Source organism: Delphinapterus leucas, chromosome 17 (assembly GCF_059928025.1).
Source record: "Delphinapterus leucas isolate spDelLeu-1000000601 "Yukka" chromosome 17, BTC_Dleu_Yukka2, whole genome shotgun sequence".
Taxonomy (NCBI): Eukaryota; Metazoa; Chordata; class Mammalia; order Artiodactyla; family Monodontidae; genus Delphinapterus; species Delphinapterus leucas.
The window spans coordinates 68,847,872-68,875,841 of record NC_143145.1 but is presented as its reverse complement, the minus strand read 5'-3'; the positions used below and the strand labels follow the sequence as shown (position 1 = coordinate 68,875,841).

Here is a 27,970-nt window from a genome sequence, read left to right as displayed (position 1 = left end):
TCCTTGCCAACCCCAGTAGAAGACCGGCACGCCCGTTGCCGCGCTGCCGAGGTCCTTCTCTTCGTTCCTCCAGCCTGCAGGGCTGTCTTCCGCAGCGCCTGATCGCAGGCGGGGCCACCCAGAGCCCCCTGGTTAACGAAAGTGACGAGACGGGGACAAGCGAGGAGCGGACGGCCAAAGGAAGATGGCCGGGGCACTGCCGACCGTCCGGTCTGGCAGGCGGAGGCCGGGACACCCCACGGCAGGGGGCGTGAACCGCGAAGGGAGGTGCGAGGAGGGCTGGAGGCTGCGGCCACGGCCATGTGAGAGGGGCTGCCCCGCCGCGGTTCGGCGGACGGCGAGCGGGCGGCGAGCGGGCGGGGGGCTGGGCCGGGGGCGGGGTGCGCCCGGGGGCGGGGAGGGCCGAGCCGAGGGAGGGCCGATGCCGCCGCCGGCTCTTCCCGGTCGCGGGTTATATAGCGCGGAGTGTGGAGCCTTCTCAGAGGCGGTCGGGAGCGCTCCGACTTGCAAGCGGCGCTGTGCTTCGGAGCCCGGTTCCCGAGTGACAGCCGCGGGGAGTGCAGGGCAGGGGGACACGAGACCGCGGAGGCAGCTGCAAGACGTTGGGGAGCGCTCTCCTGCACCGAGCGAGTCGCCCCTTCCTGGCGTTCCCGCTGCCCCGCACCCCACTCTTCCACCCTCTCGCAACTTGGATCAAGTTGACAACTCCCGCGGCGGCCGGCCGGCCCGTGCCGTCTCCGCTGTGCGCCCCTCCCCCGGAGTGAGAGGGAGCCGCCGCGCCGGCTCCGGGGACGCTCGGGCGGCAGCGGCGGCGGCTTGGCCATGAGAGCAGCGCGCGCCGCCTAACTCGCGGCTGTCACCGCCGCTGCAGCGGGACCGGCCTGCGGCGCGGGCGGTCCGGGACAGGCGGGCGGCAGCCGGCAGGAGGCGTCGAGCCGGGCGGCTGCCGCGGCGGGCACAGCCCGGGGCCACCGCGCCGAGCCCGGGCGGGAGTGGCCCCGCGCAAGCGGGGAGCGGCGCTGCGCACTCCATCCCGGCGGGCACCTCGGGGGCGGGCGCGGGGCGCAGCCTTCTGGTCCCAGCAGCTCTGACAAGCGCCCCCGGGCATCTCGGGGGCTGCGGGGCGCGGGGTGGGCGCGGACGCGGGCGCTGGGCTCGTGCGGGGCCCCGGACGTCGCGATGAACATCGTGGTGGAGTTCTTCGTGGTCACTTTTAAAGTGCTCTGGGCGTTCGTGCTGGCCGCGGCGCGCTGGCTGGTGCGGCCCAAGGAAAAGAGCGTGGCTGGCCAGGTGTGCCTCATTACGGGCGCCGGCAGCGGCCTGGGCCGCCTCTTCGCGCTCGAGTTCGCCCGGCGCCGGGCCCTGCTGGTGCTCTGGGACATCAACACTCAGAGCAACGAGGAGACGGCGGGCATGGTGCGCCACATCTACCGCGACCTGGAGGCGGCGGACGCCGCGGCGCTGCAAGGTAACTGGGACCTGCACCCGAGCATTGTTGGGTCAAGCCTCTTCCCACCCCCGCGCCCTACCCTGGAGGGCCCCGAAACCCCACTGTCACGGTCAACCCTGCTCTCGAGGAAGAGAACCCCTCACCCCCACCCCAGCCCGGTCCTCTGCGAGTAGAATTTGTCCCCTAATAAAGGAACACGATCACCTCTGTATTAGAAGGGAGAAAGTGCGCCAAAGCCTTGTCTTAACGGAGGTCCTGTCCCTTGGAGCACGGCTGTGGGGTTTCCCAAGCCCTCGGAGGCTAAGGAAGGCGAGGGAACTTGTTACCACCGGTTTGAATCCTAAAGAAACGTCTCAGTCTCGTTTGCGAACGGGAAACTAGTGTCTTTGGGAAGTTGTTCTCAGACTCTACTGATGCATGTGTATGTGTTACTGCGGTCTGAACCGCTGAGACTAGGGCAGCATTGATGATTTCACTATAACTTTAGCCACGGGAAAATAATTAACATTGTTTCACCAGAGACAAGTCAGTACTTTAGTTACATACTCAGCCTGATTGAAAGGTAACCTCCTCTTTTAAGGGAAAACGCTTGAAGGATTCAAGCCCTATTGTAAAATTCATTCCATGTTTTTGATAACCTTAGGAAATCTGCATTTCTGGATATTTATTAACTAACCTGAATCTGAGATTTTTTTTTTTTTTAAGCCAAAGCGGAGACCGTAACTGACCATAAGTTTGGGTCTGGGAGATTTGGTAATGGCTCTTGCTTTTTTGACAATTTTTTCGTTTCCAGGGAAAACACTGAACTATATCTGGAAGATTAACTTGGGCACCACCCCTCCCCCATATTGATCATTTGTCACCAAAATTATTGGCACTTGCCTTTTAGGTCAGAAAATCGAAGGTCAAAACTAGTATGTTTTCACCATTGGTAAGAGGGTAGCAAATAGAGATTTTTGTGCTCCCTGCCCAAACCTAAAAGGGAACAGTCGTTGTTTTCCAGGGAAGGTTTTTTTGGTTTTTAAATTGAGTTCTTATATGGTAAAATTGCATATTTACCTGTAAACTTGGTTTATATAAGAATGCTTCTTTGGGGAGTTCAGCTACTCCAGTTAGACCAAACCAGTGTGAGTCCCACTTTTTTATCAGAAACTTGGTTGATTTCTTGGCTTTGGATGAATTCAGATCATTAATTACAATTTTGATTTGTGAACCTTGAGATGAGTTTCCATTTTGAGGGTGCACATACTAAAGAGTAAGAGCTGTTTCTGGCCACTGTTCCCCCAAAAAGAGGAGTGTGTAGTGCATGTGTTTGGGAGGAGGGGGTGTTACTCTCTGGGCTGAGATCAGTTCATTCCAGGTGTCTTTAGCTCCGGGAAGCCGATCCCATGAGGTCTGACTTGTATTGGGCTTGTCACAATTACATGATTTTCCCCTAAGCAGAGTTATCCAGTAAATTGCTGTAATTCCCAAAGACTTTTGGGGGAGGAAGGCAGCTGTAAGCTCCGTCATTGGCAAGGCTTACGGTGTTAGAAATTTGAAGCTCACTGTAGTGATTTTTGTTTTGTGTGATCTTTGTCCTACTGATGGCCACGTGACTCATGTTTTGCACCCCCCCAATCCCTTCTCTGTTCCATTTTTTTTTCTTCATCTGGACTTCTGAGGACAGCTGGGAATGGTGAGGAAGAAATTCTGCCCCACTGTAACCTGCAGGTTTTTACCTACACCTGTGATGTGGGAAAGAGAGAGAATGTCTACCTGACAGCGGAGAGGGTCCGCAAGGAGGTTGGCGAGGTCTCAGTCCTGGTCAATAATGCTGGCGTGGTCTCTGGGCATCACCTTCTGGAATGTCCTGATGAGCTCATTGAGAGAACCATGATGGTCAATTGCCACGCACACTTCTGGGTAAATATAAACATGCTTGTTTTTATTACCGGGCCCTACTCAGCAGGAAGGCTGGGAGGGAGCGAGACTTCGAGACCAGCCTGAAAGCCACCTGCACTCTTTCACCACAAAGCTTACTTCCACTTCACTCCTCCCCCGGTGAATTACAATGTATGCCGGTTACTATTAAATCGTTGTTCTCTTTTTTTTTTCCCCCTCCAATTCAGTATTTCTGGAGAGAGTAGAGGACTGAACATTTTGAACTAGTTTGGAAGATTGCCATAAAAATAACAAGAGGGAGCATAAAACCCTGGGTTTGTTTATTTTACTTTCTGTTGAGTTTGTAAAACTTTGGTTGTTCTTATGAATTCCTAAAGTCAGAGTTTAGGCTTCCAAATTACTGCTCAGCCACATTTTAGAAAGTGCCAGAGATTCTGAGACCAGCATTTGTGGTCCCATGGGAGTGGCCAGGCCACCCTGGCAGTTGCTTTACCATCCATTGACTGTCCCCAGGGTCTGTGACATTGTCCTGTTGGGGTATATCTCAGCACTTTCTCAGCTTAGGGGATGCGTCTCTTCGGAGAACAGAAGTCACCCTGATAGGACCACAGAGTCCCTATGTAGAGGGCAGGGGTGTTGTGAGACCTGGCAAACCGGGGACATGCACCATGTCGGCTTCTAATCATCAGAGCTATTACATCATCTAAATAGATGAGAGGGGAGGGCCTTCTGCTCTGGGGGCAAAACTAACCCCAGTTTTGCAACTAAATTTATCTTCAGTAATGGTAGGTGTGAAGTTCTCCCCTATAACTGTACACTCTTGACCCGCTTTCTGCTTTTCTTCCCCCATAGTATTTCCCCTTTTCTTTTGTAGGCAGGTAGGATCCAATAAAGAAAGGGTAAGGAAATAGGTTTGTTGTTTTTCTTTTTTTTTCTCTCCCATAGGCGGCTTAGCCTTCTAACAGAACACAACAAAGAACTGTTTCTCCTAAATAGGTCACATTAAACCTCATTAATTTTTTAGCAACTGTTTTAAAAACTTAATCTAGCTATAGAAGTACTTATTCAAATGTTGCTCCTTGAACATTAAACCGTTTCTCTGCCCCTGGAAGAAGCTTATTTTAATGTTGTATTTTTAAACATGAGCTTTATTTAATTCATTTCCAAAGCTCTAGAAATGAACATTTAAATGACATGAGCTAACTCATATCTATGTTTTAAGCGCATAGGAGGTTACCAAATACAGTTTGGAGGGCTTTGAGTGTGCTTGTGTGTGTGTGCACCGGGGGTGGGGAACTGAATATAAGTCCTTGCTGCCGTGGGGTCCGCAGGAACAGGCGGCAAGTGACAAAGGAGTGGATCAGGTGAGTAAAAGCCAGCACAACAGAATAAACTTGGCAATACAGTGTATCAAGAATCTTGTGTGTTTAAAATTCTGAGTAAAACAAACAGCCACCACTTGAAATAAAAGATGCACATAAATTGCAAGTAGACTGTAGTTTTCATATTTAAAGCCTGGTAAGGATGAGGCTGCCAGAGAAACTCCAGCTGATTTCAGTCAGGTTGTCATCCTTAAACAGATATCCAGCCGTCGGTCAGCTAGTTATGAACCACCAACACCAGGATTGTTTTTTTCCAATAACCTTTGACTGAGATGATGTATGGTTTCCAAAATACGAACTTTTACCTACACAAAATACTCTGAAGTTTAACCATCTTGCCTACCTTCTCTGCATGAATATTTTGCTGAATTGTACAATTTCAAACATAACAAGATTTTTTTTTTTTAATTTATTTTTGGCTGCGTTAGGTCTTCGTTGCTGCGAGCGGGCTTTCTCTAGTTGAGGCGAGCGGCGGGCTACCCTCTTTGTTGCGGTGTGTGGGCTTCTTATCGTGGTTGCTTCTCTTGTTGCGGAGTGCGGGCTCTAGGTGCGTGGGCTTCAGTAGTTGTGGCACGTGGGCTCAGTAGTTGTGGCTCGTGGGCTCTAGAGTGCAAACTCAGTAGTTGTGGCACACGGGCCTAGTTGCTCCTCAGCATGTGGGATCTTCCTGGACCAGGGATCAAACCTGTGTCCCCTGCATTGGCAGGTGGATTCTTAACCACTGTGCCACCAGGGAAGTCCCAAACATAACGAGATTTTTAAAGAAACTCCATACAAACTCCATACAATTGCTCTTACAAGCAGTTAGGTACTTGTAAGAGAAAAGAAGCTTCTTTTTGCTAGACATCCTATAAAAAGAGAGCTAATCAGAGTGTATTAAGCATAGAAAATCCATTGCTTTCGGTTTGAAAATGCACATCAGTTGATATACTTCTAAGTAGAAAATTAAATCAAATTTCCAACGAAAAACACTACTGTGGACCTGAATCTCTATACCAAGGAGGAACATACCACCTTCTCAGAGTCCTTACTTTGCTTAGAGATGTTGCTTAACGTCTCTTAACATCAATTTAGGGAGTTCTTGGAAGCTTTGACAGTAATGACGTCACTTCATATTAAAATATGGGAGGCTCCTGAATTCTCCAGCTGTTTTTCCCCTAAGCATCTAAACTTAAGAATTTATTTTCTAAATTGAGTCAAAAAATTCATTTTAGGGTTGGAATTTCTGGCTTCTTGCCAAGACTTACAGACCTTTTAAGAAGAGCTCTAGCAACCAAAATTTAAAAGAAGACTTACTATAATTTTATAGTGATTTATTTTGTGTGTTTTGAGGGGCGGGGTTTAAGTGGTACAAGTTACCACCTGAATTCAGCTTCCCTTCCAGTAGTCCCCTTAGGTGAAAATGTTCATGGTAACTGTTCCCAGATGTATTGGCATGTGCTTTTTCCCTTCCAGAAAAAATAACCAGCATGTCTTTTTACTGCATCTGGGTGGGGAAAAGAAGTTGCCCCATACATTTTAAAGAGTGGATCAGCTGAGCAAAGACTTGTTCATCATTTGAACAGATCATCTTTAACCAGCCTTTTAAGTAGCAGTTGGTGTCTGTGTTCATAACATAATAAAGAGAGTGTTGATCCTGACCCAGAGGTAAAGTCATAGGCAGTGAACTAGAAACCATGCGGACGTTCACTGAAGAGCTATGGGGGCTCCTCCTTTGAACCATGCCTCGTGCCACTCCCCCAGCCTGGAAGGCCCACTTCTCCGCTCCGCATATCTTTTGAGGCCTGGCTCAAGTTCTTCATATAACCTCCATCCCCACTCCAGCCCTTTTCTGGCATTTTTGCTTATCAGAGCCACGGGGATCCTTAGAGACCATCTTGTGCAACCCGTTGTTTTCTGACGAAGCTGCCGTTAAATGACTTGCCTCTTCTTTCCCTTGATCTCTCGCAGTGTTTGTCTCCCCCATCCTTTGTGCATAGTATGTGCTCTTTGGTGTAACTTTTGATTCGTTGTGCCCTGAGATCCCCAAGTAGATGGCAAGCTGTCTGTAGGCAGTTTGTTATGGCCGTCTGTTTGTTTTCCCCTGCCAGGAACAAAACTCTACTCCTAGTCACTCAGTAAATGTTTGATAGTATAGGCTAAGCTTCTGCTTAAATATTTAGAAGGTAACCTATTCAGAGAATGCTCACATGGGTCTGGCTTCTGAAGTTTCAAAGGGGTAAGCCTTATGTTGCATAAGATAGACAGGATCTCAAAGTGAGGCTGTCTCACATTCGTTATTGTGTCTGTCTCCTTTTGTTTTCCTCCACAACTTTTCCATTCTCCCTGCCCTACCTGTAAGCTTGTTTTTTACGATAGTATATTGACTCTGCTCATTGGTGCGAGGCTAGCGACTTTGAGAAGGCTGGTGCTGATAGACCAATTTGAATCAGCTCAATTTGACTATATGGCAGTCATTCATATTTGCCAGTGGCCGAGCCTCAAGGAGAGGATTCCTGCTGCAGTTCTTTCCTTGCTTCTTAACCTCGAACCTATTTGCATACACATTAGAAGCTTTTGCAGTACTTGGCATTATTCTGCACAGCCCCCAGTCTGCTGTGTTACTTTATCATCCAGTGTTCTCCTATCACCAGCAGCTCTCCTAGGAACCTTCTCTTGGTCACCAGTCAAGAAGTGATAGATTTGAGGTAGGTTCTAATCAGCATAATCTGTTGTGCAGCATTCACAGTTAGGACAAGAACGTGAGGATGTGTACAATATAGTGCACTTGAATTTTGGCATAAGTCACAGAAACAATCCACTCAGGTTCTCTCTGTATCTGGGTGAGATGCAAAAGCTTGAAAATACCTCTCTAGTATCCTTTGAAATATGGAGAGTTGGCCTCCATATAGCAACTGCAAACACATGTTTCCCCCAAAACATTAAGTATTGCTTCATTTGTTATTTTTTAAGAGGAATCTTAAAAAAAATCATTGCTTGCCATTTCTAAGACAAAGTTTATCTGTAGATCCTTTTTGACCAAAGAGCTGCACTTGACATTTATACGAGAGCAGCAAATTGATCCCCGATTAACCAAAAGGGGGAAGCAAAAGCATTTAACTCCAGGCCTTTTATGTTCTGAAGAAGTTTTGCATGGTAAAGGACTAAATCTGTCAAATCGCTAGTCGGTAATTTACTTCTATTGATATGATAGCCAGACAAGATAATTGGTAGTTAATTAATAGACCACTTAACTTAAAAGGTTTCACAGTTTTAAAATACTAATTACTGAATTAGGCATTTATCTATATCCAAGTGTCTAAAGTCTATTTAGTTAAAATCCATCCAGGAAAAGTAAAAGCCCACCAGCTAGATCTGAGTAATGTAGCACTTAAAGACATTAGTGCTATGGTTGTACCTAATATCTCATGAATGGTCCCTAATCATTAATGTTTAAGTTCTTATGTGATTTACTGGTTTTTAATCTCAAATACTATATTCCTCTGTTCTCTGGTTAGAGAAATCTAGTTGTGGTCAAGGCTTCTTAGATTTAGAATTTAAAAAAAAAAAAACATTTCTATTCTTATAAAATTATTTGACTGATGCTTCCTCCTCCGAAGCATAATATTAAGAATTCTATAGAGTATTGTTTTCCCTACTAAAAACTTGAAATTCATGGTGTATTTTCAAGTCTGTACTAGAGCTGGCTTTTGTTATTAAATGAATTCACATGCATAAAAATCAAATGTTTGAGCTTCAGAAATAAACTTTTTATGTCTTGAACCAAACTGTAAATTGACATAGGGTCAGCATACTTTATCTTATTAATTCTCACGGTCACAGTTAAAAACCGAGTAAAACATCTCTTTAGATAGCAACTGCGTGGATACTTGGAGCTCTATACCTATCAGGGTCATTTCACAGCCTTCTTTCCTAACGTAAAATAAGATCACATGCTCACTGAGCTTTAAGTTTCTATATTTGATATATTACATGCTGGACCCAAATCTAGGGCTACTAGAAATAAACATCTATGACATGATAAACTGTCACTTTACATAACTGGTGTGAGCAGGGAACCATCCTATAAAAATCTTCCCAACACCTTTGATAAATGTTGTAATCTGTGTCTGGTTATCTGAGTTGGTTAGAAAATATTGCTAAGTAACCAGTGTCATATGAAAAAATAGCAGGGGCTTGCTTAATGGCCAAATCTAATGTGTGACGTGACCTTTCTACAGAACGTGAGCCTGTTGACCATCTCTTTGAAACGCTGGTGCTCTAGCTTCCATGATAAGCCCCCTTTCTCCTGCTTCTCTTCCTGTCTTCCCAATCCTCTTAGCCTCCCTACCTCCGAGATACGATGGCTGTTTAGTACGGCATGCGCAGACCTCTTCTCATTGTGCACCTCTAGTTGAGTAATTTGTTTACTTCGGTGGCTTCAACTGTGATTTCTAAGAGTTCCCAAGTTCATACAACTGTCTCAGCTCTTCCACGCATTCCCTAAAACCAGCAAGCCTCAAAACTGAACGAATTCCTCTTCGCCCCTTCTTGAACTCCCTGGTGTGGCCAGTACCAGGCTTGGAAACATCATCAGTGTCTTTAATTCTCCATCCCGCACACATTCATGGGTCACCAAATCCTGACTGATCTGTTGCTATCATGTACTTTGATCCCCTCCTTTCCATTCCCGCATCCTCCTTCGTGCTTCTTTCACCTCTTGCCTGGTCTCTACAAAGAATCTCTGAACTTCTCTCCCGTTTCCAGCCTTTGCTCTCCAACCCAGGGTGATCTAAGCAGATTTGAGTTTGTTATATGCCTGCTTAAAGATGATGCTGACTAGAACCTACCCCAAGCCCTGTGTGACCATATTGTTCACAGCGTGAAGTCCAGGCTTGTGAGCATGGCAGCTTAGGCCTTCCAACGCTGCTTTCCACCTGCCTTCCAAGCTCATCACCTATTACACCCCCTGGTAGAGTGTAAACACCAGCCAGGCTGGACACCACGCTGGGCCTGAAGGGGCCCGGCACACTCAGCTCTTCTGCCATTTGGGTCCTGTCTTACTGGGAGACAAAAGCTGAATAGTTCAGACAAAATGTATCACTACTCCTGAGAAAGAAAAACGAATACATTCAAAATCTTTTCATGTTGACTTCATAGTGTCTTTATATATTAAGGGGGCAGTCCCTGTAGAATAGTGTCAAGTTCCTGGTTCAGGGAATGGGCCTCTCTTGTTTGATTATGTGCTGTTTATCTTGATTCCTGGAAGCAAACTTGGTATTCTTTTCTCCTTCATTATTTCTACATCCAGGGCTTTATCCAGTATCTGCCCAGGTAGAAATTAATCTATACGGCATGTCAAAGTGGAAGCATCCGTTAACCTGCGCTAAGGCTAACACTGCTGGAAGAGCTTTTTCAGAAAGACTGAGTGGAGAATGCCCGGCAGAGCCCTCAGCCACTGGATCCGATGCGTGATCGGGTCACTGCGGCCCCGAGGAGGGCTACGGACCCTATGGTTAAATGCTTAACTGCTCACATTCTCAACTTATTCTTTTTCTTTACGTTTGTTTTTACCCTAACCAGTTTTCAGATTTTTCAAGATCTTTGGCAAATTCTAGTGAATTGACTTGAGTAACTTGAACATGCCTAAGATGTGACAATCAGAAAACACTTTCCAAGCAGTTTAATAACCTCACTGGGAAGGTGGAATGATTTTTTTAAAGTAGGAAACCCCTTTTTATTTAAGTTTTTTTCTTGAGTTGAGGAATATTAATAGCAGATTTATCTAAAATTTCTGTTCTAGTTCTTTCAGAAACTAAAATTAAAGCCTATTTCAATTAAGATAAGTAGGCAACTTGCCTCTGTCTAACCCCGCTGTCTGCCTGCGTGGCTGGATGCAGAGAGGACGTGTGCGATTTGCTAGCTTGTGTTGGAGCGCTCAGGGAAGGAGGCTCCTGACCTTGGCGCAGCTACAGACACTGCACTTGGAAAAGTGCACTTGAGCCTGTGTGAAGTCCTAAATCCCCGGGATGGTTTTGGACCCCCAAGTTGTACTATGCTGAAATTCCACTAGGGGGTGTGCTGGCAGGGTGGATTTGTATCTTATTTCCTTCCGCACACAGCCAGTAATTGTCCCAAGATAAAGGGCCTTTTGTCGTTGATCTTTGGAGTATGACAAACTGATAGTCCTTAAGAAATAGGGACCTATTCCCTGCCTCAACTGAATGGGTTAAATCCAATGTTTTGAGCCTGTTACTCTAGGAATCAGATTAAAATGTGTGAATCTCTCTTGGTTTAATTAGTTGATTTCTTATCTCAGAAGTTACTATCAGTAGTTAGCTATTCAAAGAACTAACCCCTTCTTATAGTTCTATTAACTGAGCTAAAAACTCCTTTTAGGCGGAGACCCCTTGTAAGCATAACCAGAAAATAACTTGGAGGATGGAGTCTTTTAATTCATTCTTTGAAAATATATGGTAGACAGGTAAAGCATACAGCTGGGCCCCGTAATAGGGCCGCCTTAGAGAACCTCCCTGTATTGTGACCTAACCCTGTTCAGACACCATTGTTTAGAGTACAGGTTGTCAGAGTACGGCCTTAGGACCTAATCTCGTTTACCCTGACGCACTTGGCCAGCCGCTTCCCGTCACCTGGACCTCTGGGTTTACGCAGGCTTATACCATCACAGCACTGGCAGGCATGCCTTCCAACAGAAGGATGCCAACATCTCTTACTTGCTCTTACCCAGCATGGCCCGTTCTTGAGTTTCTTTCTTTTTTACTTTATTTGTCAATTCCCTCAAAACTCAAGTTCACACCTGTCAGGGACCATTTTCCTAAATGCTGTGAAGCTAAAATTAAGTGAGCCACAGGGAAAAAAAAAAGAATATCCTCTCATAATGATGATAAAACTTTCAACACCGCAGCAAGTGCTGCTAGAATATTTAACAGGGAAGGGCAATTACTGCTGCAACCTTGAGTGCTGTCAAATGAGCCCAACTGACAAGCCACTTACAGTGAATTCACATTCGGAAACACAACGTGACTTGGTCTGTGAAACTTTCAAAGATCGCGCAAAGATGTGTGAAAGGTGACAACGGTGTTAACATCGTGAACATTGGCGTTTGGGGGGTTTGGGGAAACCACAGTGTTTCTCATTTGCTGCTTGCACAAAAATGTGAATTTCTTGCCTTTCCTTCAAATGGCTTAGTACTGGAATTTCTGAATATTAACACGGTTCAGCTTCTTAGTGTTATTCTAAACAATGGGGCTCAAAATAACACTTCCAAATCAGTGTAACTGGGAAAATATTTGTGGTGTAACTTATGTAAGCACATGGGTATTTTGAGGACAAGTGCAACTTAAAATTCAAAGCCTGAATTTTTTTCCCACCTGCAAATTGTAATTAACATACTGCCCCCTGCTGATTTCTCAAGGATTTTTTTAAAATGGGGATAGTTCTACAATCTCTTGGGAAAGAAAAACATCAGGTGTAATAAATTATTTTTAAATAGTTCTGTACTAACTTTTAGTATTTTTGCATTTGCTGGACTCTTCTCCGTCAAGCAGTGTAACTTGTATTTTTAAGCGTTGATTTTCTGACCCCAGTAGAACTAAAGAAAAGGATTCGAGAAGTGGTGTTACTGGAAAGTGTCGGTTGTTTCCCAGCATCTCCCAGGATTCCGGAGGAAGGGGGCAGGCAGCTGAAGCGGCTGTTAGCCCTGTGTGTGTGAGGCTGCTTCTAGTGGTCAGGTCCTGGGTTTTTGCCGGAAGTGTGGTCTGACACTACGTGGAGGGCAGGGAGGCTTGCGAGCCATACATAGTAAGAACCAGGAATTGCAGGAACTTGAAGAAACGACATAACCAAAAATAGATAGCACTTCTCACCCAAATAGCCTATAAATATATGCTTAATTAGCCTTGGGTACATTTACTCTACTTTTACATAGCACTTAAATTTTACAGAGCCCTTTCATAAACACTTTTCTCTCATTTGCTCCTCATAGCAACTCTGAATTAAGTAGAGACAATATCCCCATTTTTATGGATGAGGAAACAAACCGAGAGAGGTTATGGGACTTGCCTAAGGTCACCACTGGGGAAGGAAGAAGCTAGGACCCAGACCCTCAGCCTAGGACTTAGTTTAGAAGCTCTAAAAATACTTATCTGGGCTACATGTTCAAAGCTCCTGGTAGATTCTCCTAGGAGTCACTTATGCTTGTGCCCTGTGGTATAATGTAAGAATCCACCTTCAAATGTTGATTTTTTTTTTTTTTTATTAGCACGGTTAGTTTAGCAATGACTAATTAATCCTAGCTTAATATCCCCGGAAAGTTTGCTCCATAAACTAGACAAACATGTAAAATTCTAAAGACCCAATACCACACTAGAATTTTATTACCAAAGCCCAATTCATGTGTTCTTCTGTCCCTTTTCTGTAATTTTCCATGGTCTGTGTCTGAGATGGTTACTTCATTGACAAGAGTGTGGTGTATCCTTGGTCACTCAGCTTCCTTCTCTTCCTAGTTTGCATGTCAACATTGACAGGACAGACATAAAAAGTAATGAATAAAAAGGGCTCTTCTACAAAGACTGGCTGAACAAAGTTCTATAAATACTTGGAACTGAAATGGCAATAACAGTGTGGTTTTAGTTTAGGCTTTTGTTTGTTTTAAGCTTATCTCCTGGAAAATATAAAACCTTTATTCTGTTACATAATATTCTTTTGAGAGCAGAATTCCAGGTAACTGCACGAGATTTGCTTTGGAAATGCTAATCATGGATTCTCAAAATTGTGCAGTTTTGGCCAGCTGATGGTGTCCAAACTTGTGGCCCAAGTATCTGACTTTTAAAGGGGTAACTTTTTCCTAGGTAGGGTTTTCTCACAGGCTTACCAAAGCGTGAAAGCTTCAGAAAGGTAAATGTGGAAAATTTAAAAGGTAAATAAATGCTGAGGCTAAAAGGGTCTAAATTCCGTGTCCTGAAAGCTAAGCCCTCAAAGCCTCTGTGAGTAAGGGGGAAGGATTTTGAAATCTTCTAGGTCTCTTTTTGAGAGCTTGTTCTAATGGGGTCAGGGGTGTCTTAGTCCATTTGGGCAGCTCTAGCAGATTACCATGGACTGAGTGGCTTATAAACTACAGGAATTTATTGCTCACAATTCTGGAGGCTGAAAGTCGAAGGTCAAGGCTCCGGGAGATGTGGTGTCTGGTGAGGACCCACTCCCTGGTTTGTAGACAGCCGTCTTTGCTGTAACCTCATGCGGTGGAAGGGGGTGAGGGATCTCTCTGGGGTCTCTTTTATAAGGGCACTTATCCCACTCATGAGGGCTCCACCCTCCTGACCTAACAACATCACATTGGGCATTAGGTTTCAACATGAATTTTGGAGGGACACAAACATTCAAACCACAGCAGAGGGGCTTGCTAGTGCTAAAAATGGATCCAAGGCAAATATACATACAGTCAGTCTGTAAACTCCCATAGTTGCCCATACAAAGCTCCCAGGGATCTTGGCATCGATTTGAACTGGCATTTGTCTGATAAACATTACTGGGGAAAGGATGTGGGAAGTGGAGAATGGGGCCTCTCAACCCCTAATAAATACTGTGGTTCAGAGAACACAGGTAGGATAGAGGGCAGAGAAATTAGTCTGCCTTTACTTGCTGAATTTCTAGGAGAAATTGATCTGAAGCCACTTGAGGTTTAGAGTAGACATGACCTGGCTCAGGCTACAACCTTAGGCTCAGCCTGTGGTCCAGAATGGCAGCAACAGCATCACCCCCATCAGGCTGCATGTTAGAAAAGCAAGCTCTCAGGCCCTCTCCTCTCCCAGACCTACTGGATCAGAGTCTGCATTTGATTCAGATCCCAGGTAATTCTTGTGCACATCAAAGTTTGAGGAGAAATGGCTCTTGAGCACGTATTTCCCTTCCCACTTTCTCAATATTCTCTGCTTTTTTTTTGTATTATTATTTTATTCCCTGAGCTAATTAGCCCTTTAGGGATTTTGTAGACTAGGAAAATACTAGACCATGCACTCTAGGGTCTGCCTTGTCTAGGTGTTGTTTTTGGTTTTTTATTTGGGTTCCAGGCCATTGTTAAAGGAGGAGCCCAGGTGCTCTCTTGCTCACTATCCCCCTTGGTTGCTGTGCCCAGGATGGAGTTTCCAAAGCCATAAACATCATGGTACAGAGTCAAGGCTATGCACTGAAGAGAGATGTTCTTCCTGCCCAGGACCAACCAGCTGTCTGGAAATAAGTTGCAGGAGGGCAGAGACCTTGCCTCTTGTGCACCCTGCTTCTCTGCTCCTAGCCCCTGCAGATTGTCAGCATTATCTCCCTTCAATGGTATTTCTGAATTTAGTGGTAGAGTGGTGGTTTGAAGGTATTGGCGTGTAAACTACAATGGGCTTTTGAGTCCATATTTAAGATGTGAAATTTTTATAAGCCTAGAATGTCTTGCAAAGCTAGAAAATGTCATTACAATATGAGACTTAGAGCTTAGAAAAAATCATCACGGGACTATATGGAACTTGATTTGCTAATGTTCACGTTCCTTCTAAAGAGTGGTTCTCATGGGCTTCTTTTCCCCTCAGGGGCATTTGGCCACATCTGAAGACATTTCCCCTTGTCAGAACTAGTGTGGTTATTTCTGGCATCTAGTGGGTAGAGTCCGGGGATGCTGCTAAACACTGTACAACGCACAGGACAGTCCCCACAATGTAAAATTACCCAGCACAAAATGTCCATGGGGCTGAGGCTGAGATGCTCTCTTCTAGAACACTGGCTCTCAAACGTGGCTGCATAGTCAAGTCACCTGGGGAGTGTCGCCTTCCCCGGCCAGATTCCCTCCCGGGTATGCCTGGGCTTCAGAAGGAGCACCTCCCCCAGATAATTCCAATGTGTAGCATAGTTTGAGAACTGATTTCTAGAAAAGGTGGCTTTTTACAATCCTTAAGTGTCTTTAAGAGGTTTGCAAAGTTTTTGTTTGTTTGTTTTGTTTTTTTAACAACGCCTAGCACAATCCAGGTATCTCGTAGACCCCCTTACACAGTAAGTTCTAAGTTATAGTGCATGCCTAAGAATAAAGTCAGTTTTCAGGAGTAACCTCTTGATTTTATGTATCTGGAGTTCAGGTAAAGATTTAATTTTCTATAAAGCCTCCACAGTAAGCACCCTGGAAAGTAGAGAAGAATTTGAACCCTTTGCACAGATGAAATACGAAGGGTGACGGAAGGGGATCACGGGGGCCTTGCTGGGCTGTGGCCTTTGGGTTGGGCGCGGGCTGGGTCCTGCCGCTTCAGATGGCCTAAGCAGTGGCTGAGCTCACATGCACGTGGTTATGCCTCATGGAAGTAGTTGCCAGTCACTCGAGCAGAACCGAAGCCTCTGCCCTGTGGAAGGTCTGTTTTCATTACAGTTTCCGCGATGTGATTTGAGTTTGGGGCAAAGCAGAGGGATTAATGACAACCTGTTGTTTAGCAGACTATTTGGCTGCAATTTTGTGGGCTATTTTCACTATTCTGTAAAGAGTTACTAAATCAGGTCAGGGGCTTGGGGAACACTCCTCTGATCATCTAGGACTCAGCCGGGGGAGGGTCAGGGAAAGCAGCCTTTCAGAACCAGTGTGCAGCAGTCATCGTTCCTTTTAAAACATTGAGCTTCCATGGACTCAAGTAAAAGACAGAAAAACGATGATTGTAGTTTTTTTTAACATGTAAGAGGCATGGATTCACATTGCATTATTTTAAAAGGCACAGCCATGACAACATATAAATGTTGAATGAATAGATATTTACTGCTCACCAGATGCTGGGAACTGCACTAATGGAGTTGATACTTTATTGAGTCATTTATGAAAGTCTTAGGCAACTAATACTTCTGTGTTCCGACTTGTGTATCGAACACGTGGTAAGAAAGAACGAATTATCGGATATAAGCCGTCGTAACATTTTTGAGCTAAGAAACCTTGGAGATCTCCTTTTTGTCTCACAAATGAGTTAAGCCAAGAGAGGTCAAGTAACAAGGAAGGTTAAGTGATTGACAGTCAGGACCATGTGGTTTCTGGATTCTAAAGGCCAGTGTACTTTCCAGACAGATTGAGTTTTAAGTCCCCTCCTTTCTGGTATTTCTGCACAGGGAACTCCGAAGTGTCAGGGAGTGTTGATATCTGAGTTGCTGCCTTGGGGTAGATTCATCCCATGTTTTAACAGTGGGAAGGCAAGGTAATGAAGCATTTATTTTTGCTGAATAACTAATGGTGTCATCATCTAGGTGTTCATTTGAAAAGCCTCGCTCTTTTATTAGCTTCTTGGTTGCAGGGCAACTGTAGGAGTATACTCGCGCATGTGCGTTAAGCATTAACTGCTGATGCCTCTAAATGTTAAACCAATCCCTGTGGCCTCAAAATAACAAAAAGGACAGTAGATGTAACATTGATATGAATTTGATGTTTATGACAAATTCTTCCTTATAGCTAAAGAGAGAACATTTTGTGTCAAGCATGTAGAGATTTTCATGAACATTTTGTTAAGTCTGAGAGTCGTTGCAGGTTTCAGTATCTTGGGGCTCTGTTGCACAATTTGTCTGGAGACCTTTCTTGTCTCTACAAACACACCCAAATAGGAAAGAAAAAAAAAAAAAAAAGCCGTCATCGAATTACATGAATTTCAGAATTTGTGCTGTCAACTGCAACTAAAGTATTTAAAGTCAGTTTATTGCTAACAAATACAGATTTGGGTTTTACTTCCTAGTTGAAGACAGTTTTGTAATGAAAAATTTCAAGGTACACTTTCTGTGGTCAAAGTGAAGTTTCTAGAGTTTGGTGCTCAGTACGTTGATTAAGCAGATACCTGTAAATCTACTGGATTAAGAATACTTAGCCATAGGTGCCTTTCCCAGATTAGCTTGGGAGTATGTCACCCTTTCTTTAATCTTTGAGCACACTAATGATTAACCCTATTAAATAGCCTTTTAAGCCCAGTTCCCTGTATTTTCAGCACCTTCAGTAGTTTGTACTCTTGAATCATCGTTTTCCAGGAGAAGTGACTGAATTTTCATAGAAGAGTGCCACCAGATGTCATTTTAGCCTTGTAAATAAGCAGTATGTTCCTCTGTGATTCCGACAAAGATAAGCTACTCTCACAGCAGCAGGCGGAAACAGCAAAACACCAAGGAGAGTCGCTGAACCATTTGGAGGGGTACCATAGGGATGTCCAGTTAGACGTTCTTTGTTCAATGGAGTCTTGATCGTATTTTTTCCAGATCATATATATTGCTGCTACTTGGAGATTCTGAAAATCCTTAAACATAAATACATCAGAAAACTGTACTGTACATGTGCTCATGGTGTTAAGCCTTTTCCCATTGTAATATGATTTTTGGTCCCCTTTAGAAATGAAAGTTTTCTGTTTCTTGGACATTCAAATGAGAGAAACACTTCAAGATGATTCTTTTGAAAAGATACCTTTTCTTGAATTGACCACAGGACAGTCATGCCAATGCCCAAAAATAGAGTTTGAGGCCTTTTCCTAACTGTGAGGAATTAACTTTGCTTTCCCCTTAGTATCCATTATCCTTGAATAGCTTGCAAATATGGAAAACATTCTGAGTGTTTTACCTATACCTTTAAAATGTCGTCAGACTTGAAATTTCAAAAGCCGGCCTTTGCCAGATACCACATTTCTTCACGTTCTCTTTTGTTTAACTTTAGGTTAATTTGTCCTGACAGTGCAGCTGCGGGCTCTGCATTGCAGTCTGTCATTAAGAGCACCAAGAATGATCTGGAGGGTTGGAACTGTTGGGAGTTAATTTGGCGTAAACCTAACATTCAAAGATTTCTCAAGATATGACATGTCATGTCTGTGTCCAGCCACACTTCTGTTTAAGAAGTTCTTGTTTATATTATAAATATGACCTTTACAGTTATCTTTCAAAGTGCCCAGTGCTTTGAAGAGGAACCCCAAGGAGCTATGGAGATATTAAACTTGTGAAGCATGTTTCATAGGAATGTCAGTGTCTGTCTGAATATCCTCTTCCTTCCTCCCTTCCTCCCTTCCTCCCTTCCTTCCTTCCTTCCTTCCTTCCTTCCTTCCTTCCTTCCTTCCTTCCTTCCTTTCTTTTTTTTCTTTTTAGTCACTTAGCAACCCTGTCAGCTTGGCAGCTTATGGTATTGGATATGGTCTTGTGATAAAATTAATCACAGGTAATCAAAGGTCTATCATCATACTTTTTAGCCAGGATCCATTACTGAAAGAGTTTTCTCTTTTGCAGATAAAATAATCCCTGGGTCCCTTCCAATTCTAAATTGTCTCACTGAACATACAAATTGGTTGCTGACTCCGAGACTCCCCCGCCCCCAGGTCAAGAGTCAACCACATTTTCCTCATGACGATCTAGATGTCCTCCCCTGTGTCTCAGACATTTGAATAAGAGGACAGAGCTCAGAGTGCGGTTCTCTGACTTAGACTAAACATCTAGCTAACCTTGCCACCCACTGTTGGGACCAGCTAACTCTGGTGTCTGATCAAATGTACTTCCTTTAGCCATCCCTTTACCAGCTGGTAACTCCCGATCTGGATAATTCGTCCTTACAGTAAGAGAACACAACGGTCCCGGTGTCCGGCGGAGCTGCCCCTCTCAGGTCCACTGTCGGCAGCACGTGCGTGAATTTACACTCAAGCCATTTGGGTGTGTGCCGCAGATTTGCTCGTTCTTCTAACGAGTCTCAGACAAAGATCACGAACCTGAGCTTGAACTGACTGGTGTCATGGCAACTAGCACTTCACCTCTTGCTGGTCCCCATTTCATACGTGCTACAATATTTGTGCACATTAATAATTCATCACACAGTGCCAGATTTCTTTGTGCTGTCAAACGGTGTCAAGGACAGACTGTGCTGTGCTCGCTCAGATGTCACCCACCAGACTGTTGAGGGCAAGAGTAATCAGAAAAGAAAACTCGTCGGGTTACTCGGGAAAGTTCCCGAGAGCGTGATGCTTTCTCACCACCCATTTACAGCACTTTTACAGCACTTTTTCTCATAACGTAAGGACTAGACTTCGTGTTGATCAAAGTTTATTTGGTAATGTGCCCCAGACACAAGGCAGGGGTTTCGTTGTGGAAAGAAGGCCCGGGCGGTAATTGCTCGCCTCCACTCAGGCAGCAAAGGAAATGATTAACAGCCTCAGTGCTCAGTCACATGGATCAGGCTCCAGCCTGAGCCCTGCAAGCTCGGGTTTAAAAGGAAACCTGAGTGTCCCTGGTATGAACGCTCTTCCCCCAGGCTTGCCTTCACCCGGCATCCAGTAGGAGCTGAGTGGTGGCCACCAGCTTTGGAAGACAACCAGTCTGGGTCCCAAGGCCTCCTGGCCCTTGGATGGCTTTCCTCCCCTCCCAGTTTCCCCAGCACCTTGTCTGGTGTTTCCGACGTTGCTAGTAGTTGTAATAACTATAGTAGTAGACGTGTAAGTGGTGAGCCTTTCTAAATAAAGAGCATAGGCCTTTGTCTTGGCATGTAGAAAGCACAGTGGCACGCTGGATTTTGTTTCTACAGAAGGTCCCGGATGAGGCAGGAGGCACAGATTTTATAAGAAGTGTTGACGTGCCACAGCCCTTTTTTTAAAAAAGTCAACCCCTTCCTCTTAAAAGAAAGCTTCATACTAAAACAGACAGACCTGTGCCACACTTTACTAGCAGCTTAAAGTGAAGCCTATTTCCCTAAAAAATATATTTACAACCCACAGTTGGAAAAGACTTTAGTCACATAGCTATATTTGGATTCTTTTGTTTCTCTCTTTTTTCTTATTTCCTTTAAGTGCAAAACCAGTAGCTTAAATGTCCCTCCAAACTACTTTGGTGGGGGGGTGAAGGGAGGGAAGCAGGCCCAAATCACAGGGTTTTTTTGTTTTTTGTTTGTTTGTTTGTTTGTTTTTTGTTTTTTTGTGGTATGCGGGCCTCTCACTGTTGTGGCCTCTCCCATTGTGGAGGACAGGCTCCGGATGCGCAGGCTCAGTGGCCATGGATCACGGGCCCCGCCGCTCTGCGGCATGTGGGATCCTCCCGGACCGGGGCACGAACCCGTGTCCCCTGCATCGGCAGGCGGACTCTCAACCACTGCGCCACCAGGGAAGCCCCCCAAATCACAGTTTTTAGCATATGTAGCTATAGCACCCTGCTTTTGTAAAGGATAAACTAAAACTTATATATTTGATGTACTGATGTAACACAGTTAGATGCTGGTGAGGATAAATTCTGCTTAGAGACAGGAATGAGACCTGCTGCCATGTTACCTGTCATCGCTTGGCCAGATCATAATACAAGACCTGCATGTAGTAGGTGTTCAGGAAATACTTGTTGAATGAATAAGCTAATTCTGCCAGGTCAGGAGGGGACATGAATCCGTTTCAGAACTTTGCAAGAAATTAAACTTAAAAACAGTGAGGAGGAGAAAAAAAAAAAAAAACAGTGAGGAGGGACTTCCCTGGAGGTCCTGTGGTTGAGACTTTGCCTTCCAATGCAGGGGGTGCGGGTTCGATCCCTGGTCCGGGAGCTAAGATCCCACGTGCCTTGCAGCCAAAAGACCAAAACATAAAACAGAAGCAATATTGTAACAAATTCAATGAAGGCTTAAAAAAATAAAATCAGAACAGTGAGGAATTTGGTAATCTTCTGTCACCTACCTTCATATGTTCTGGGGATCTGGATTAGTCATTTAACACCTGCAGGCACCAACGTGGAACACGAACATGGAGAAGTCATTAGAGCCCGCCCACTGGGTGTCTGGGTTTCTAGTCAGGCCTGGCCACCGGGTAGAGTTAGCGTGGAAACAGGCTGGGAATGAGCACGGTCAGCGATTCGGATTTGTCAGGTAACCAAGTAGAAAATTGCTACTGGTATTCTGTACTGTGTGTAATTTCTTAGGATGTACTCTTGAGTCCTTCTGCTTACTTAACTTAAAAATAAGACCTTCATACTAAATCTATCCCTCTCTTTCAAGACTAGAGCAAACTTTTAAAACTTAGACGTGGTCTCTGGATAATGTCAAGACTAAATTTTATATCTTTTAGCTAATTGAGGAACAATTAATTATAATCAGATATCTAAAATAAGACTTATAGGCCTGATTACTTAAGGATGTGTTTTGTAGTTTAGATTGGAATAGATAAGCTTCCTTGTGATGTTACTATATTGAAATTCTGTCCCCATATATAAGCTATAAAGCCTGAAGTTTCCGAGTGCTGTAGACTGAAAGGACAAAACAAAACAAAGCACCGCAGAACATAATTACATGTTACAGTGAATGATACTGATAATATGTCTTAAAGAAATATGGACAAAGTCAAGGTGAATAGGATAATATTAGATAAAGGCTTAATACCATAACTACCTGTGATAGAGAATTATTGAGAGACTCTGGTGACATAATTAACATAAAGCACTTTGAAAAGCATGAGAGGCCGTGTAAATATGTGATGAATATTACACTTTGAATTATATAGCAGGGCATCGGGCTAGATTGTCAGAGAAGAGTTGAGATCATGGGTAAAACCTTACAGGTGAGAATAAGCGTGACACAGGTAACAGCAGTGAGGAGGCCCAGACACATGGATATAAGTGGGGACCAGGGGGTTATGTGATGATCAGGAGTCAGACTGGGGAAGACCTTGGGGTATTTCACAAAGATTCATCTGGCAACTGAATGCATCATGGATTGGGACATGGAAAAATTTCAAAATTAATGGAATGACTGTTTGATCTTGTACATGCAGAAGCTATCAAAACAAATAAACTATGTATGCAAAAATTCAGCGATCTCTTAGCTGAGAAATCCTCTGAGAAGGGAATGCAACTCTCCTTTAAGTCCACTGGTCAGTGTTTGGGTTTGCTTTAACTTCATAAATCATGGGAAGCTGTGTTGGCAGTGGGATATAACTCAGCAGTGGACAGATTGCTCTTTGCTGCTTTCTTTTAAGAAGCAGGTTATAAAACTGTTGGGAGCCTGGTGGAGTAGTTAATGGATCATGTTAAGCAATTTGAAGTAATTAAAAAAAAAAATACAACCTTGCATCTGGAAGGCATGAAAGCTAGAGAGAAAAGAGAAGTTCAGTGAATGAGAAATCGATGGCGCTTTTTGGGTCCACTGCCCTGGAGCTTCTGCCACGTGCTCTGCCCCCTGAGTGGCCAGTCACCTGCCTCCGTGGGGAAGTCAGCCCCCAGTATACCCCACAGTGGAGTGTGGCCGTTCAAATGCTATAAATTGTCACAGCAGAGTTAGTGTTAGGACACATTTTTCATTAAAATGATTCTGTACTTTATCCTCCTTTTTCTACCCCTAAAATACTTTACCTCCTGTGAGCATACTTTGATAATACAGCTTGGATGCTGGAAGATGCTTCTGGAATATCTCTTCATTCATGGGTCTGTTGCTGTGTAGACACAGCCATGAGGTAAACATTACACGAGGCTTCTATTCGTGGGTAAGCGGGAGGTCCCTCACAGACCATGAGATGCTGCACTGAAGTGTCAGAGCATGAAAAGATCTCTGACCTGGGAGTAGTTTAGATTAGCAGATAACTATCACTTGAAAGGTGATAAAGAGCCTTCTCCTAATGGCTTTCTTTTCATCTCTGGACATTGTCCCCGAAAGCTCTTGTGTTACAGTCTTGTTGGTCACGGCTTATAACAGGCCTGCCATGCCGATGATACGGTGCTGAGTGAACCAGACGCCTAAAGGATCTTCTCTTTTTGATAAATGTAAAATATTTTCAAACAGATTGGGAAATGTAACATTATGTGGGTAAAACTTTGTTTCGTGATCTTGGGTTTGTGGGGTTCCTGTTTGTTTTTTGTTGCTGTTGTTTTTTAGGTGAAACCCATAATGTCAGTTCTAAAGCTTGAATCCTCCTTTTCTTTCAGACCACTAAGGCTTTTCTTCCTACCATGCTGGAGATTAATCATGGTCATATTGTGACAGTTGCAAGTTCCCTGGGATTGTTCAGTACTGCTGGAGTTGAGGTTTGTCATTATAAAGCATGTCCTTCTTTCAGTCGGTTTATCTCGTGAAGAATACACCAAAGTCCTAGGAAGGGTACCTGCTGCCCGCATGTTCCTGAAAGGCCATGAAAGCACGCTACCTGTGTGCTGCTTGTGGAATGCTCCCCAGCAACCCACGTGGCTCTACGTCTTCTGCCATAAAGTCACTTATACTAGTTTGACAAAGCAGCAGCAGAAGTGGGTGGGCCCGTCCTCAGTATGGCCCCATTTTCATTAGCAGTTGTGCTTGACAATACTGGGAAGGCACAGGGTCAGGATGAAACTGGAGGGCAGTGGCAGTGCCACAGGGAACAGATAAATGAGGCCAAAGGTTGACATTCTGTTTTGGTCAACTTGCCAAAAGCGAGCTGTCTTGTGTTAGCTCATCAGATGAGATGGTTAGGGCTGATGTGAGGTGTCTGCATCCTAAGTCTGTAGAACTGGGCTTAATCAGACCCTGTTCTTCACCAAATTCAAGTTACAAAGCGTGTATATGTATATTGCTCTGTGTGCTGTTCGTCCCATGGGTGCCTGTAGCGGAAAACTGAAAACATCATCCCATGCAAATATGCAAAAGGATGCAGAAGAGACAGCTTCTACATTCTACATTTCAACTCCTAATTTTAAAGTTGGGTAATGGAGAAGAACTTTCTTTCTATACCGTGAGTCCTTAGGTTAAGTTCTAGTTTAACTTTACAAGGTAGAGTTATCATTTCCATTTTCACTTGGCCCTAAAAAGAAAATTGGATCATAACAGCTTATAACCCCAGCTAAACTCGCCTTTGTTCTCCTGGCATTAATTTAAACAAACTGGTTTTTCAGTCTCCTTTACTGAACAAGAGACCATTTGTAAATTTTCCAGACACTTCAAAGTGAGCCTCTCTCCATTTTTAACTCCAGCTTGTTAGCTTTCATAGAGTCCTTTGTGGTAACTTCCCCAAAGTAACCTGATACTTCGTTGATGTGGCAGAAAGTGTTCATCTGTTTCTGCTGTTACTTTGAAAATATTATTTCTGCACCAAACCACATCAGATATCTGTCTTTTAATATGCTCTCCTTTTCTTTGCTTAGTCACCTGTAACCTTTTATATCAAACATGTAACCGGAGTAACGGGACCAGGGCAGCTTGGGATTGGTCAGGGATGTGAACATGTACTGAGGATTTCTGCTCTTTCCCCTCTGCCTCAGGATTACTGCGCCAGTAAATTTGGAGTCGTGGGTTTTCATGAATCCCTGAGCCATGAGTTAAAGGCTGCGGAGAAGGATGGAATTAAAACCACGCTGGTTTGCCCTTACCTTGTAGACACTGGCATGTTCAGGGGCTGCCGAATCAGGTCAGTAAGGACCCGCCTTAATACTGACCAGAAGCGGTTCTAACAAATCCTCTTTCCATCTCGGGAGAATATGTGGAATGAGTCAGATCTCCAGCCGTAACCCGCCTCGCACTTCAGTATCTGTCATTTGGCAGCTCACTTGTAGCTTTCGTTGGTCAAGGTCTGTAAAGTTGAGGCGTGTACGATTGGTAAGCAAGGACTGGTATTAGCTCACAGAAGGTAGCCTACGAGCATCAGTAGGAAACGGCTTCTCTGCACCTTCAAGGAGCAAATACTCAGGATTTGCCTTAGAAGCTACTTTTTTTTTTTTTTTTTTTTTTGCGGTACGCGGACCTCTCAGCGCTGCGGCCTCTCCCGCCGCGGAGCACAGGCCCCAGACGCACAGGCCCCGCACGCGCAGGCCCAGCGGCCACAGCCCACGGGCCCAGCCGCTACACGGCACGTGGGATCACCCCGGACCGGGGCACGAACCCGCGTCCCCCGCATCGGCAGGCGGACTCCCAACCACTGCGCCACCAGGGAAGCCCAGAAGCTACTTCTTTAGGAGTGATTTTCTTTCTTTAATATTAATGTTAGTACATCAATGCGACTTTGGTTTGGATACGAAACAATGTCACTGCCATAGAAGAGGGTGGTCTTTCTTCCAAAAAGACCCTTGAATGAGACACCCCAGGTTTGGGAACTTCCTTTTTGCAGAGTGTGTATGTAGCTAGATTCACTCTGACAGAATGAGAAGAAATGTTGAGATTTTCTAAACATGAAATGAAATACCACCACACTTTGGAAGGAGGAGGCACGTGGGAATAGCCATGTCAAGTCACATCTGACTTGAGCTAAGCGGAGTAAACAAAGCCGTGACTCATCAAGAGGACACTTGTAAAGACATGCTGACTGTGAGATCTTTGCTTGGACGAATTTGACAGGCAAAGCGAGAGAACCAAACGAGTTCCCCATGGGCCAGGGCCGATCTGGACACATCCTGAGCCTGGCCACGCTCTGAACAGGTGGAGGTGATTTGAGCCATTTCCACTTCAGGCTGACTCCGAGTCTGGACCAGGAACGGACTCAGCCCTGCCTCTTTTCCCGCGTGTGGGCGGGGTGTGTGTTGCTTTGCCTTTTGCCTCTTAGGACACTGCGGGTCTGAGGAGCTTAGACTGTTTAGCATCCTGTTTAGCATCACAGCAGGTGTCCAGAGCTGGGTGGGGGGACGATGAAAAGTCAAAAGAATAAATTATATTATTTCAGTGGGTGCCTGGATGAATTCAGCTGAAGGTAGCATGTCTCTGTGCACTTCATTTCAGAGACCCCCGGAGAAAATGCCACGGCTTTCCCTCTCCAGGCACCCGGGAAAGCACACAGCTGACTTATATTTCACTCAGAAAGGTTATGTTGGTGTTTTCACACCATCATTTGAACTACACTTAATACTTAAAAGTTTGGCATCTTGTTTGGGTTTACTGTCTGTTATGCCAGACACCCTCTCCTTTTTCAATTGAAAGAAAAAAAAAAAGTAATTTGAAATACATTTCAAGGCATTTTGAAAACACGACTTTCTCACTTCACAGAAAAGCAGACCAATTCTGCTTTTTTTTTTAACTTGTTTTCCAGACTATGCAAATAAAATGTGTTCATAGTAGGAAAATTTAGAAAATACAGAAAAAGCACAACAAAGTAAACAAAACGAATTCCAAATCCTGTTGCTCAGATAACGTCATCCTTCATGTTTTGATGTGTATTTCCAGTCTTCCCTATTTTGTGTTAATTCTTAATTTCGTCTTTTGAATGTGTAACTCTCAGGAAAGAAATTGAGCCTTTCCTGCCCCCTCTGAAGCCCGATTACTGCGTGAAGCAGGCTATGAAGGCCATCCTCACGGACCAGCCCATGATCTGCACCCCCCGCCTCATGTACATCGTGACTTTCATGAAGAGGTAAGTGTGAGGGGGCTCCCTCCTCGGCAGGTCTTCCCCTGTCCGCCCTGTAACGTAAGGAACACACCACGCCTCACGGTGGCTAACTGTGACTTTTCCTTTTCAGCATCCTCCCTTTCGAAGCAGTTGTGTGTATGTATCGGTTCCTAGGAGCGGACAAGTGTATGTACCCTTTTATCGCTCAGAGAAAACAAGCCACAAACAATAACGAAGCAAAAAATGGAATCTAAGGATCTTTTTTGTATGGAATATCATTTCTACCAGAAGACGATCAAGATATCTCAGTCCGACCCACATCAGCATGACTGATGCTCTCTGGATTTTAAATCCGCATTGACTTTTTTTTTTTTTTTTTTTTTCAAATCAACTTTTTTAAAAAAAAAAGTGTAAATTAACCGACTAGAGTGCTTGGAAAATGTGATCAGCGTAAATGAGCTTAAGCTGTTGCCAATGGGGTCCTTTTCCGGCAGAACCCTAAAACCAGTTTTATCTTTTAGACAAGCGCTGTGTGATGTCTCCAGGCTACCATTATTTTTTCTGAATGAGCAGGGAGTCTCGAGATGATAACGACAGTGTGTTTCATGTGTGTGGTTTTTCTTAATTCCCATAGAGTTTATTAATTCTTGTAATTAATCTCTAGCCAGTCGACACCCTTGCAGCATCAAGGACTGATAGTGCTATATTTTCTCATGTTTTCGAAGTTTCAGTTTTGCAAAGCCTGTGTGGCTCTTTCATTGCGTTTGTATGTACAGCTCTTTGAAAATGGCATTTTGAAATCTCTGTCAGTTGGAAGTAGGTGATGATGTCTGATTGTTCCAGTAAAGGTGATCAGGTCTCTTTGTTAAACTCATAACGACTACAGTGTTGGTCGAATTTTAAAATGAGTCTCTGAGATCTTTCCTTGAGTATCTATTCCCCTGGAGACCTATTGATCCAAAAAAAGATCATACATTTTCTACCTATGAATTTTGCTGCATACAGAA

At 44.4% G+C, this 27,970-nt stretch overlaps 1 protein-coding gene across 2 annotated transcripts; it reads left to right on the top strand.

Annotated features, from left to right (window-relative positions):
• The first annotated feature begins 1,074 nt into the window (after nt 1-1,074).
• On the top strand, nt 1,075-27,345 carry RDH10 (retinol dehydrogenase 10). Of its 2 annotated transcripts, XM_022595357.3 has the most exons (6): nt 1,075-1,468; nt 3,120-3,355; nt 23,608-23,706; nt 24,913-25,058; nt 26,856-26,987; nt 27,094-27,345. In XM_022595357.3, the coding sequence occupies exons 1-6, from the start codon at nt 1,180-1,182 to the stop codon at nt 27,215-27,217; spliced, it is 1,026 nt and encodes a 341-aa protein (XP_022451065.1). In that variant the 5' UTR covers nt 1,075-1,179; the 3' UTR covers nt 27,218-27,345. The 2 variants fall into 2 exon arrangements, with proteins under 2 accessions (XP_022451065.1, XP_089755160.1); XM_089899034.1 differs by lacking the exon at nt 23,608-23,706.
• The last annotated feature ends 625 nt before the right edge of the window (nt 27,346-27,970 follow it).

Excerpts from the sequence above, each read along its gene's own strand:
- RDH10 (XM_022595357.3), top strand. The coding sequence starts at position 1,180 with ATGAACATCGTGGTGGAGTTCTTCGTGGTCACTTTTAAAGTGCTCTGG. Across the intron at positions 1,469-3,119 it reads GGACGCCGCGGCGCTGCAAG|CTGGGAATGGTGAGGAAGAA; the intron begins GTAACTGGGACC and ends TTCTGAGGACAG. Across the intron at positions 23,707-24,912 it reads TCAGTACTGCTGGAGTTGAG|GATTACTGCGCCAGTAAATT; the intron begins GTTTGTCATTAT and ends CCTCTGCCTCAG.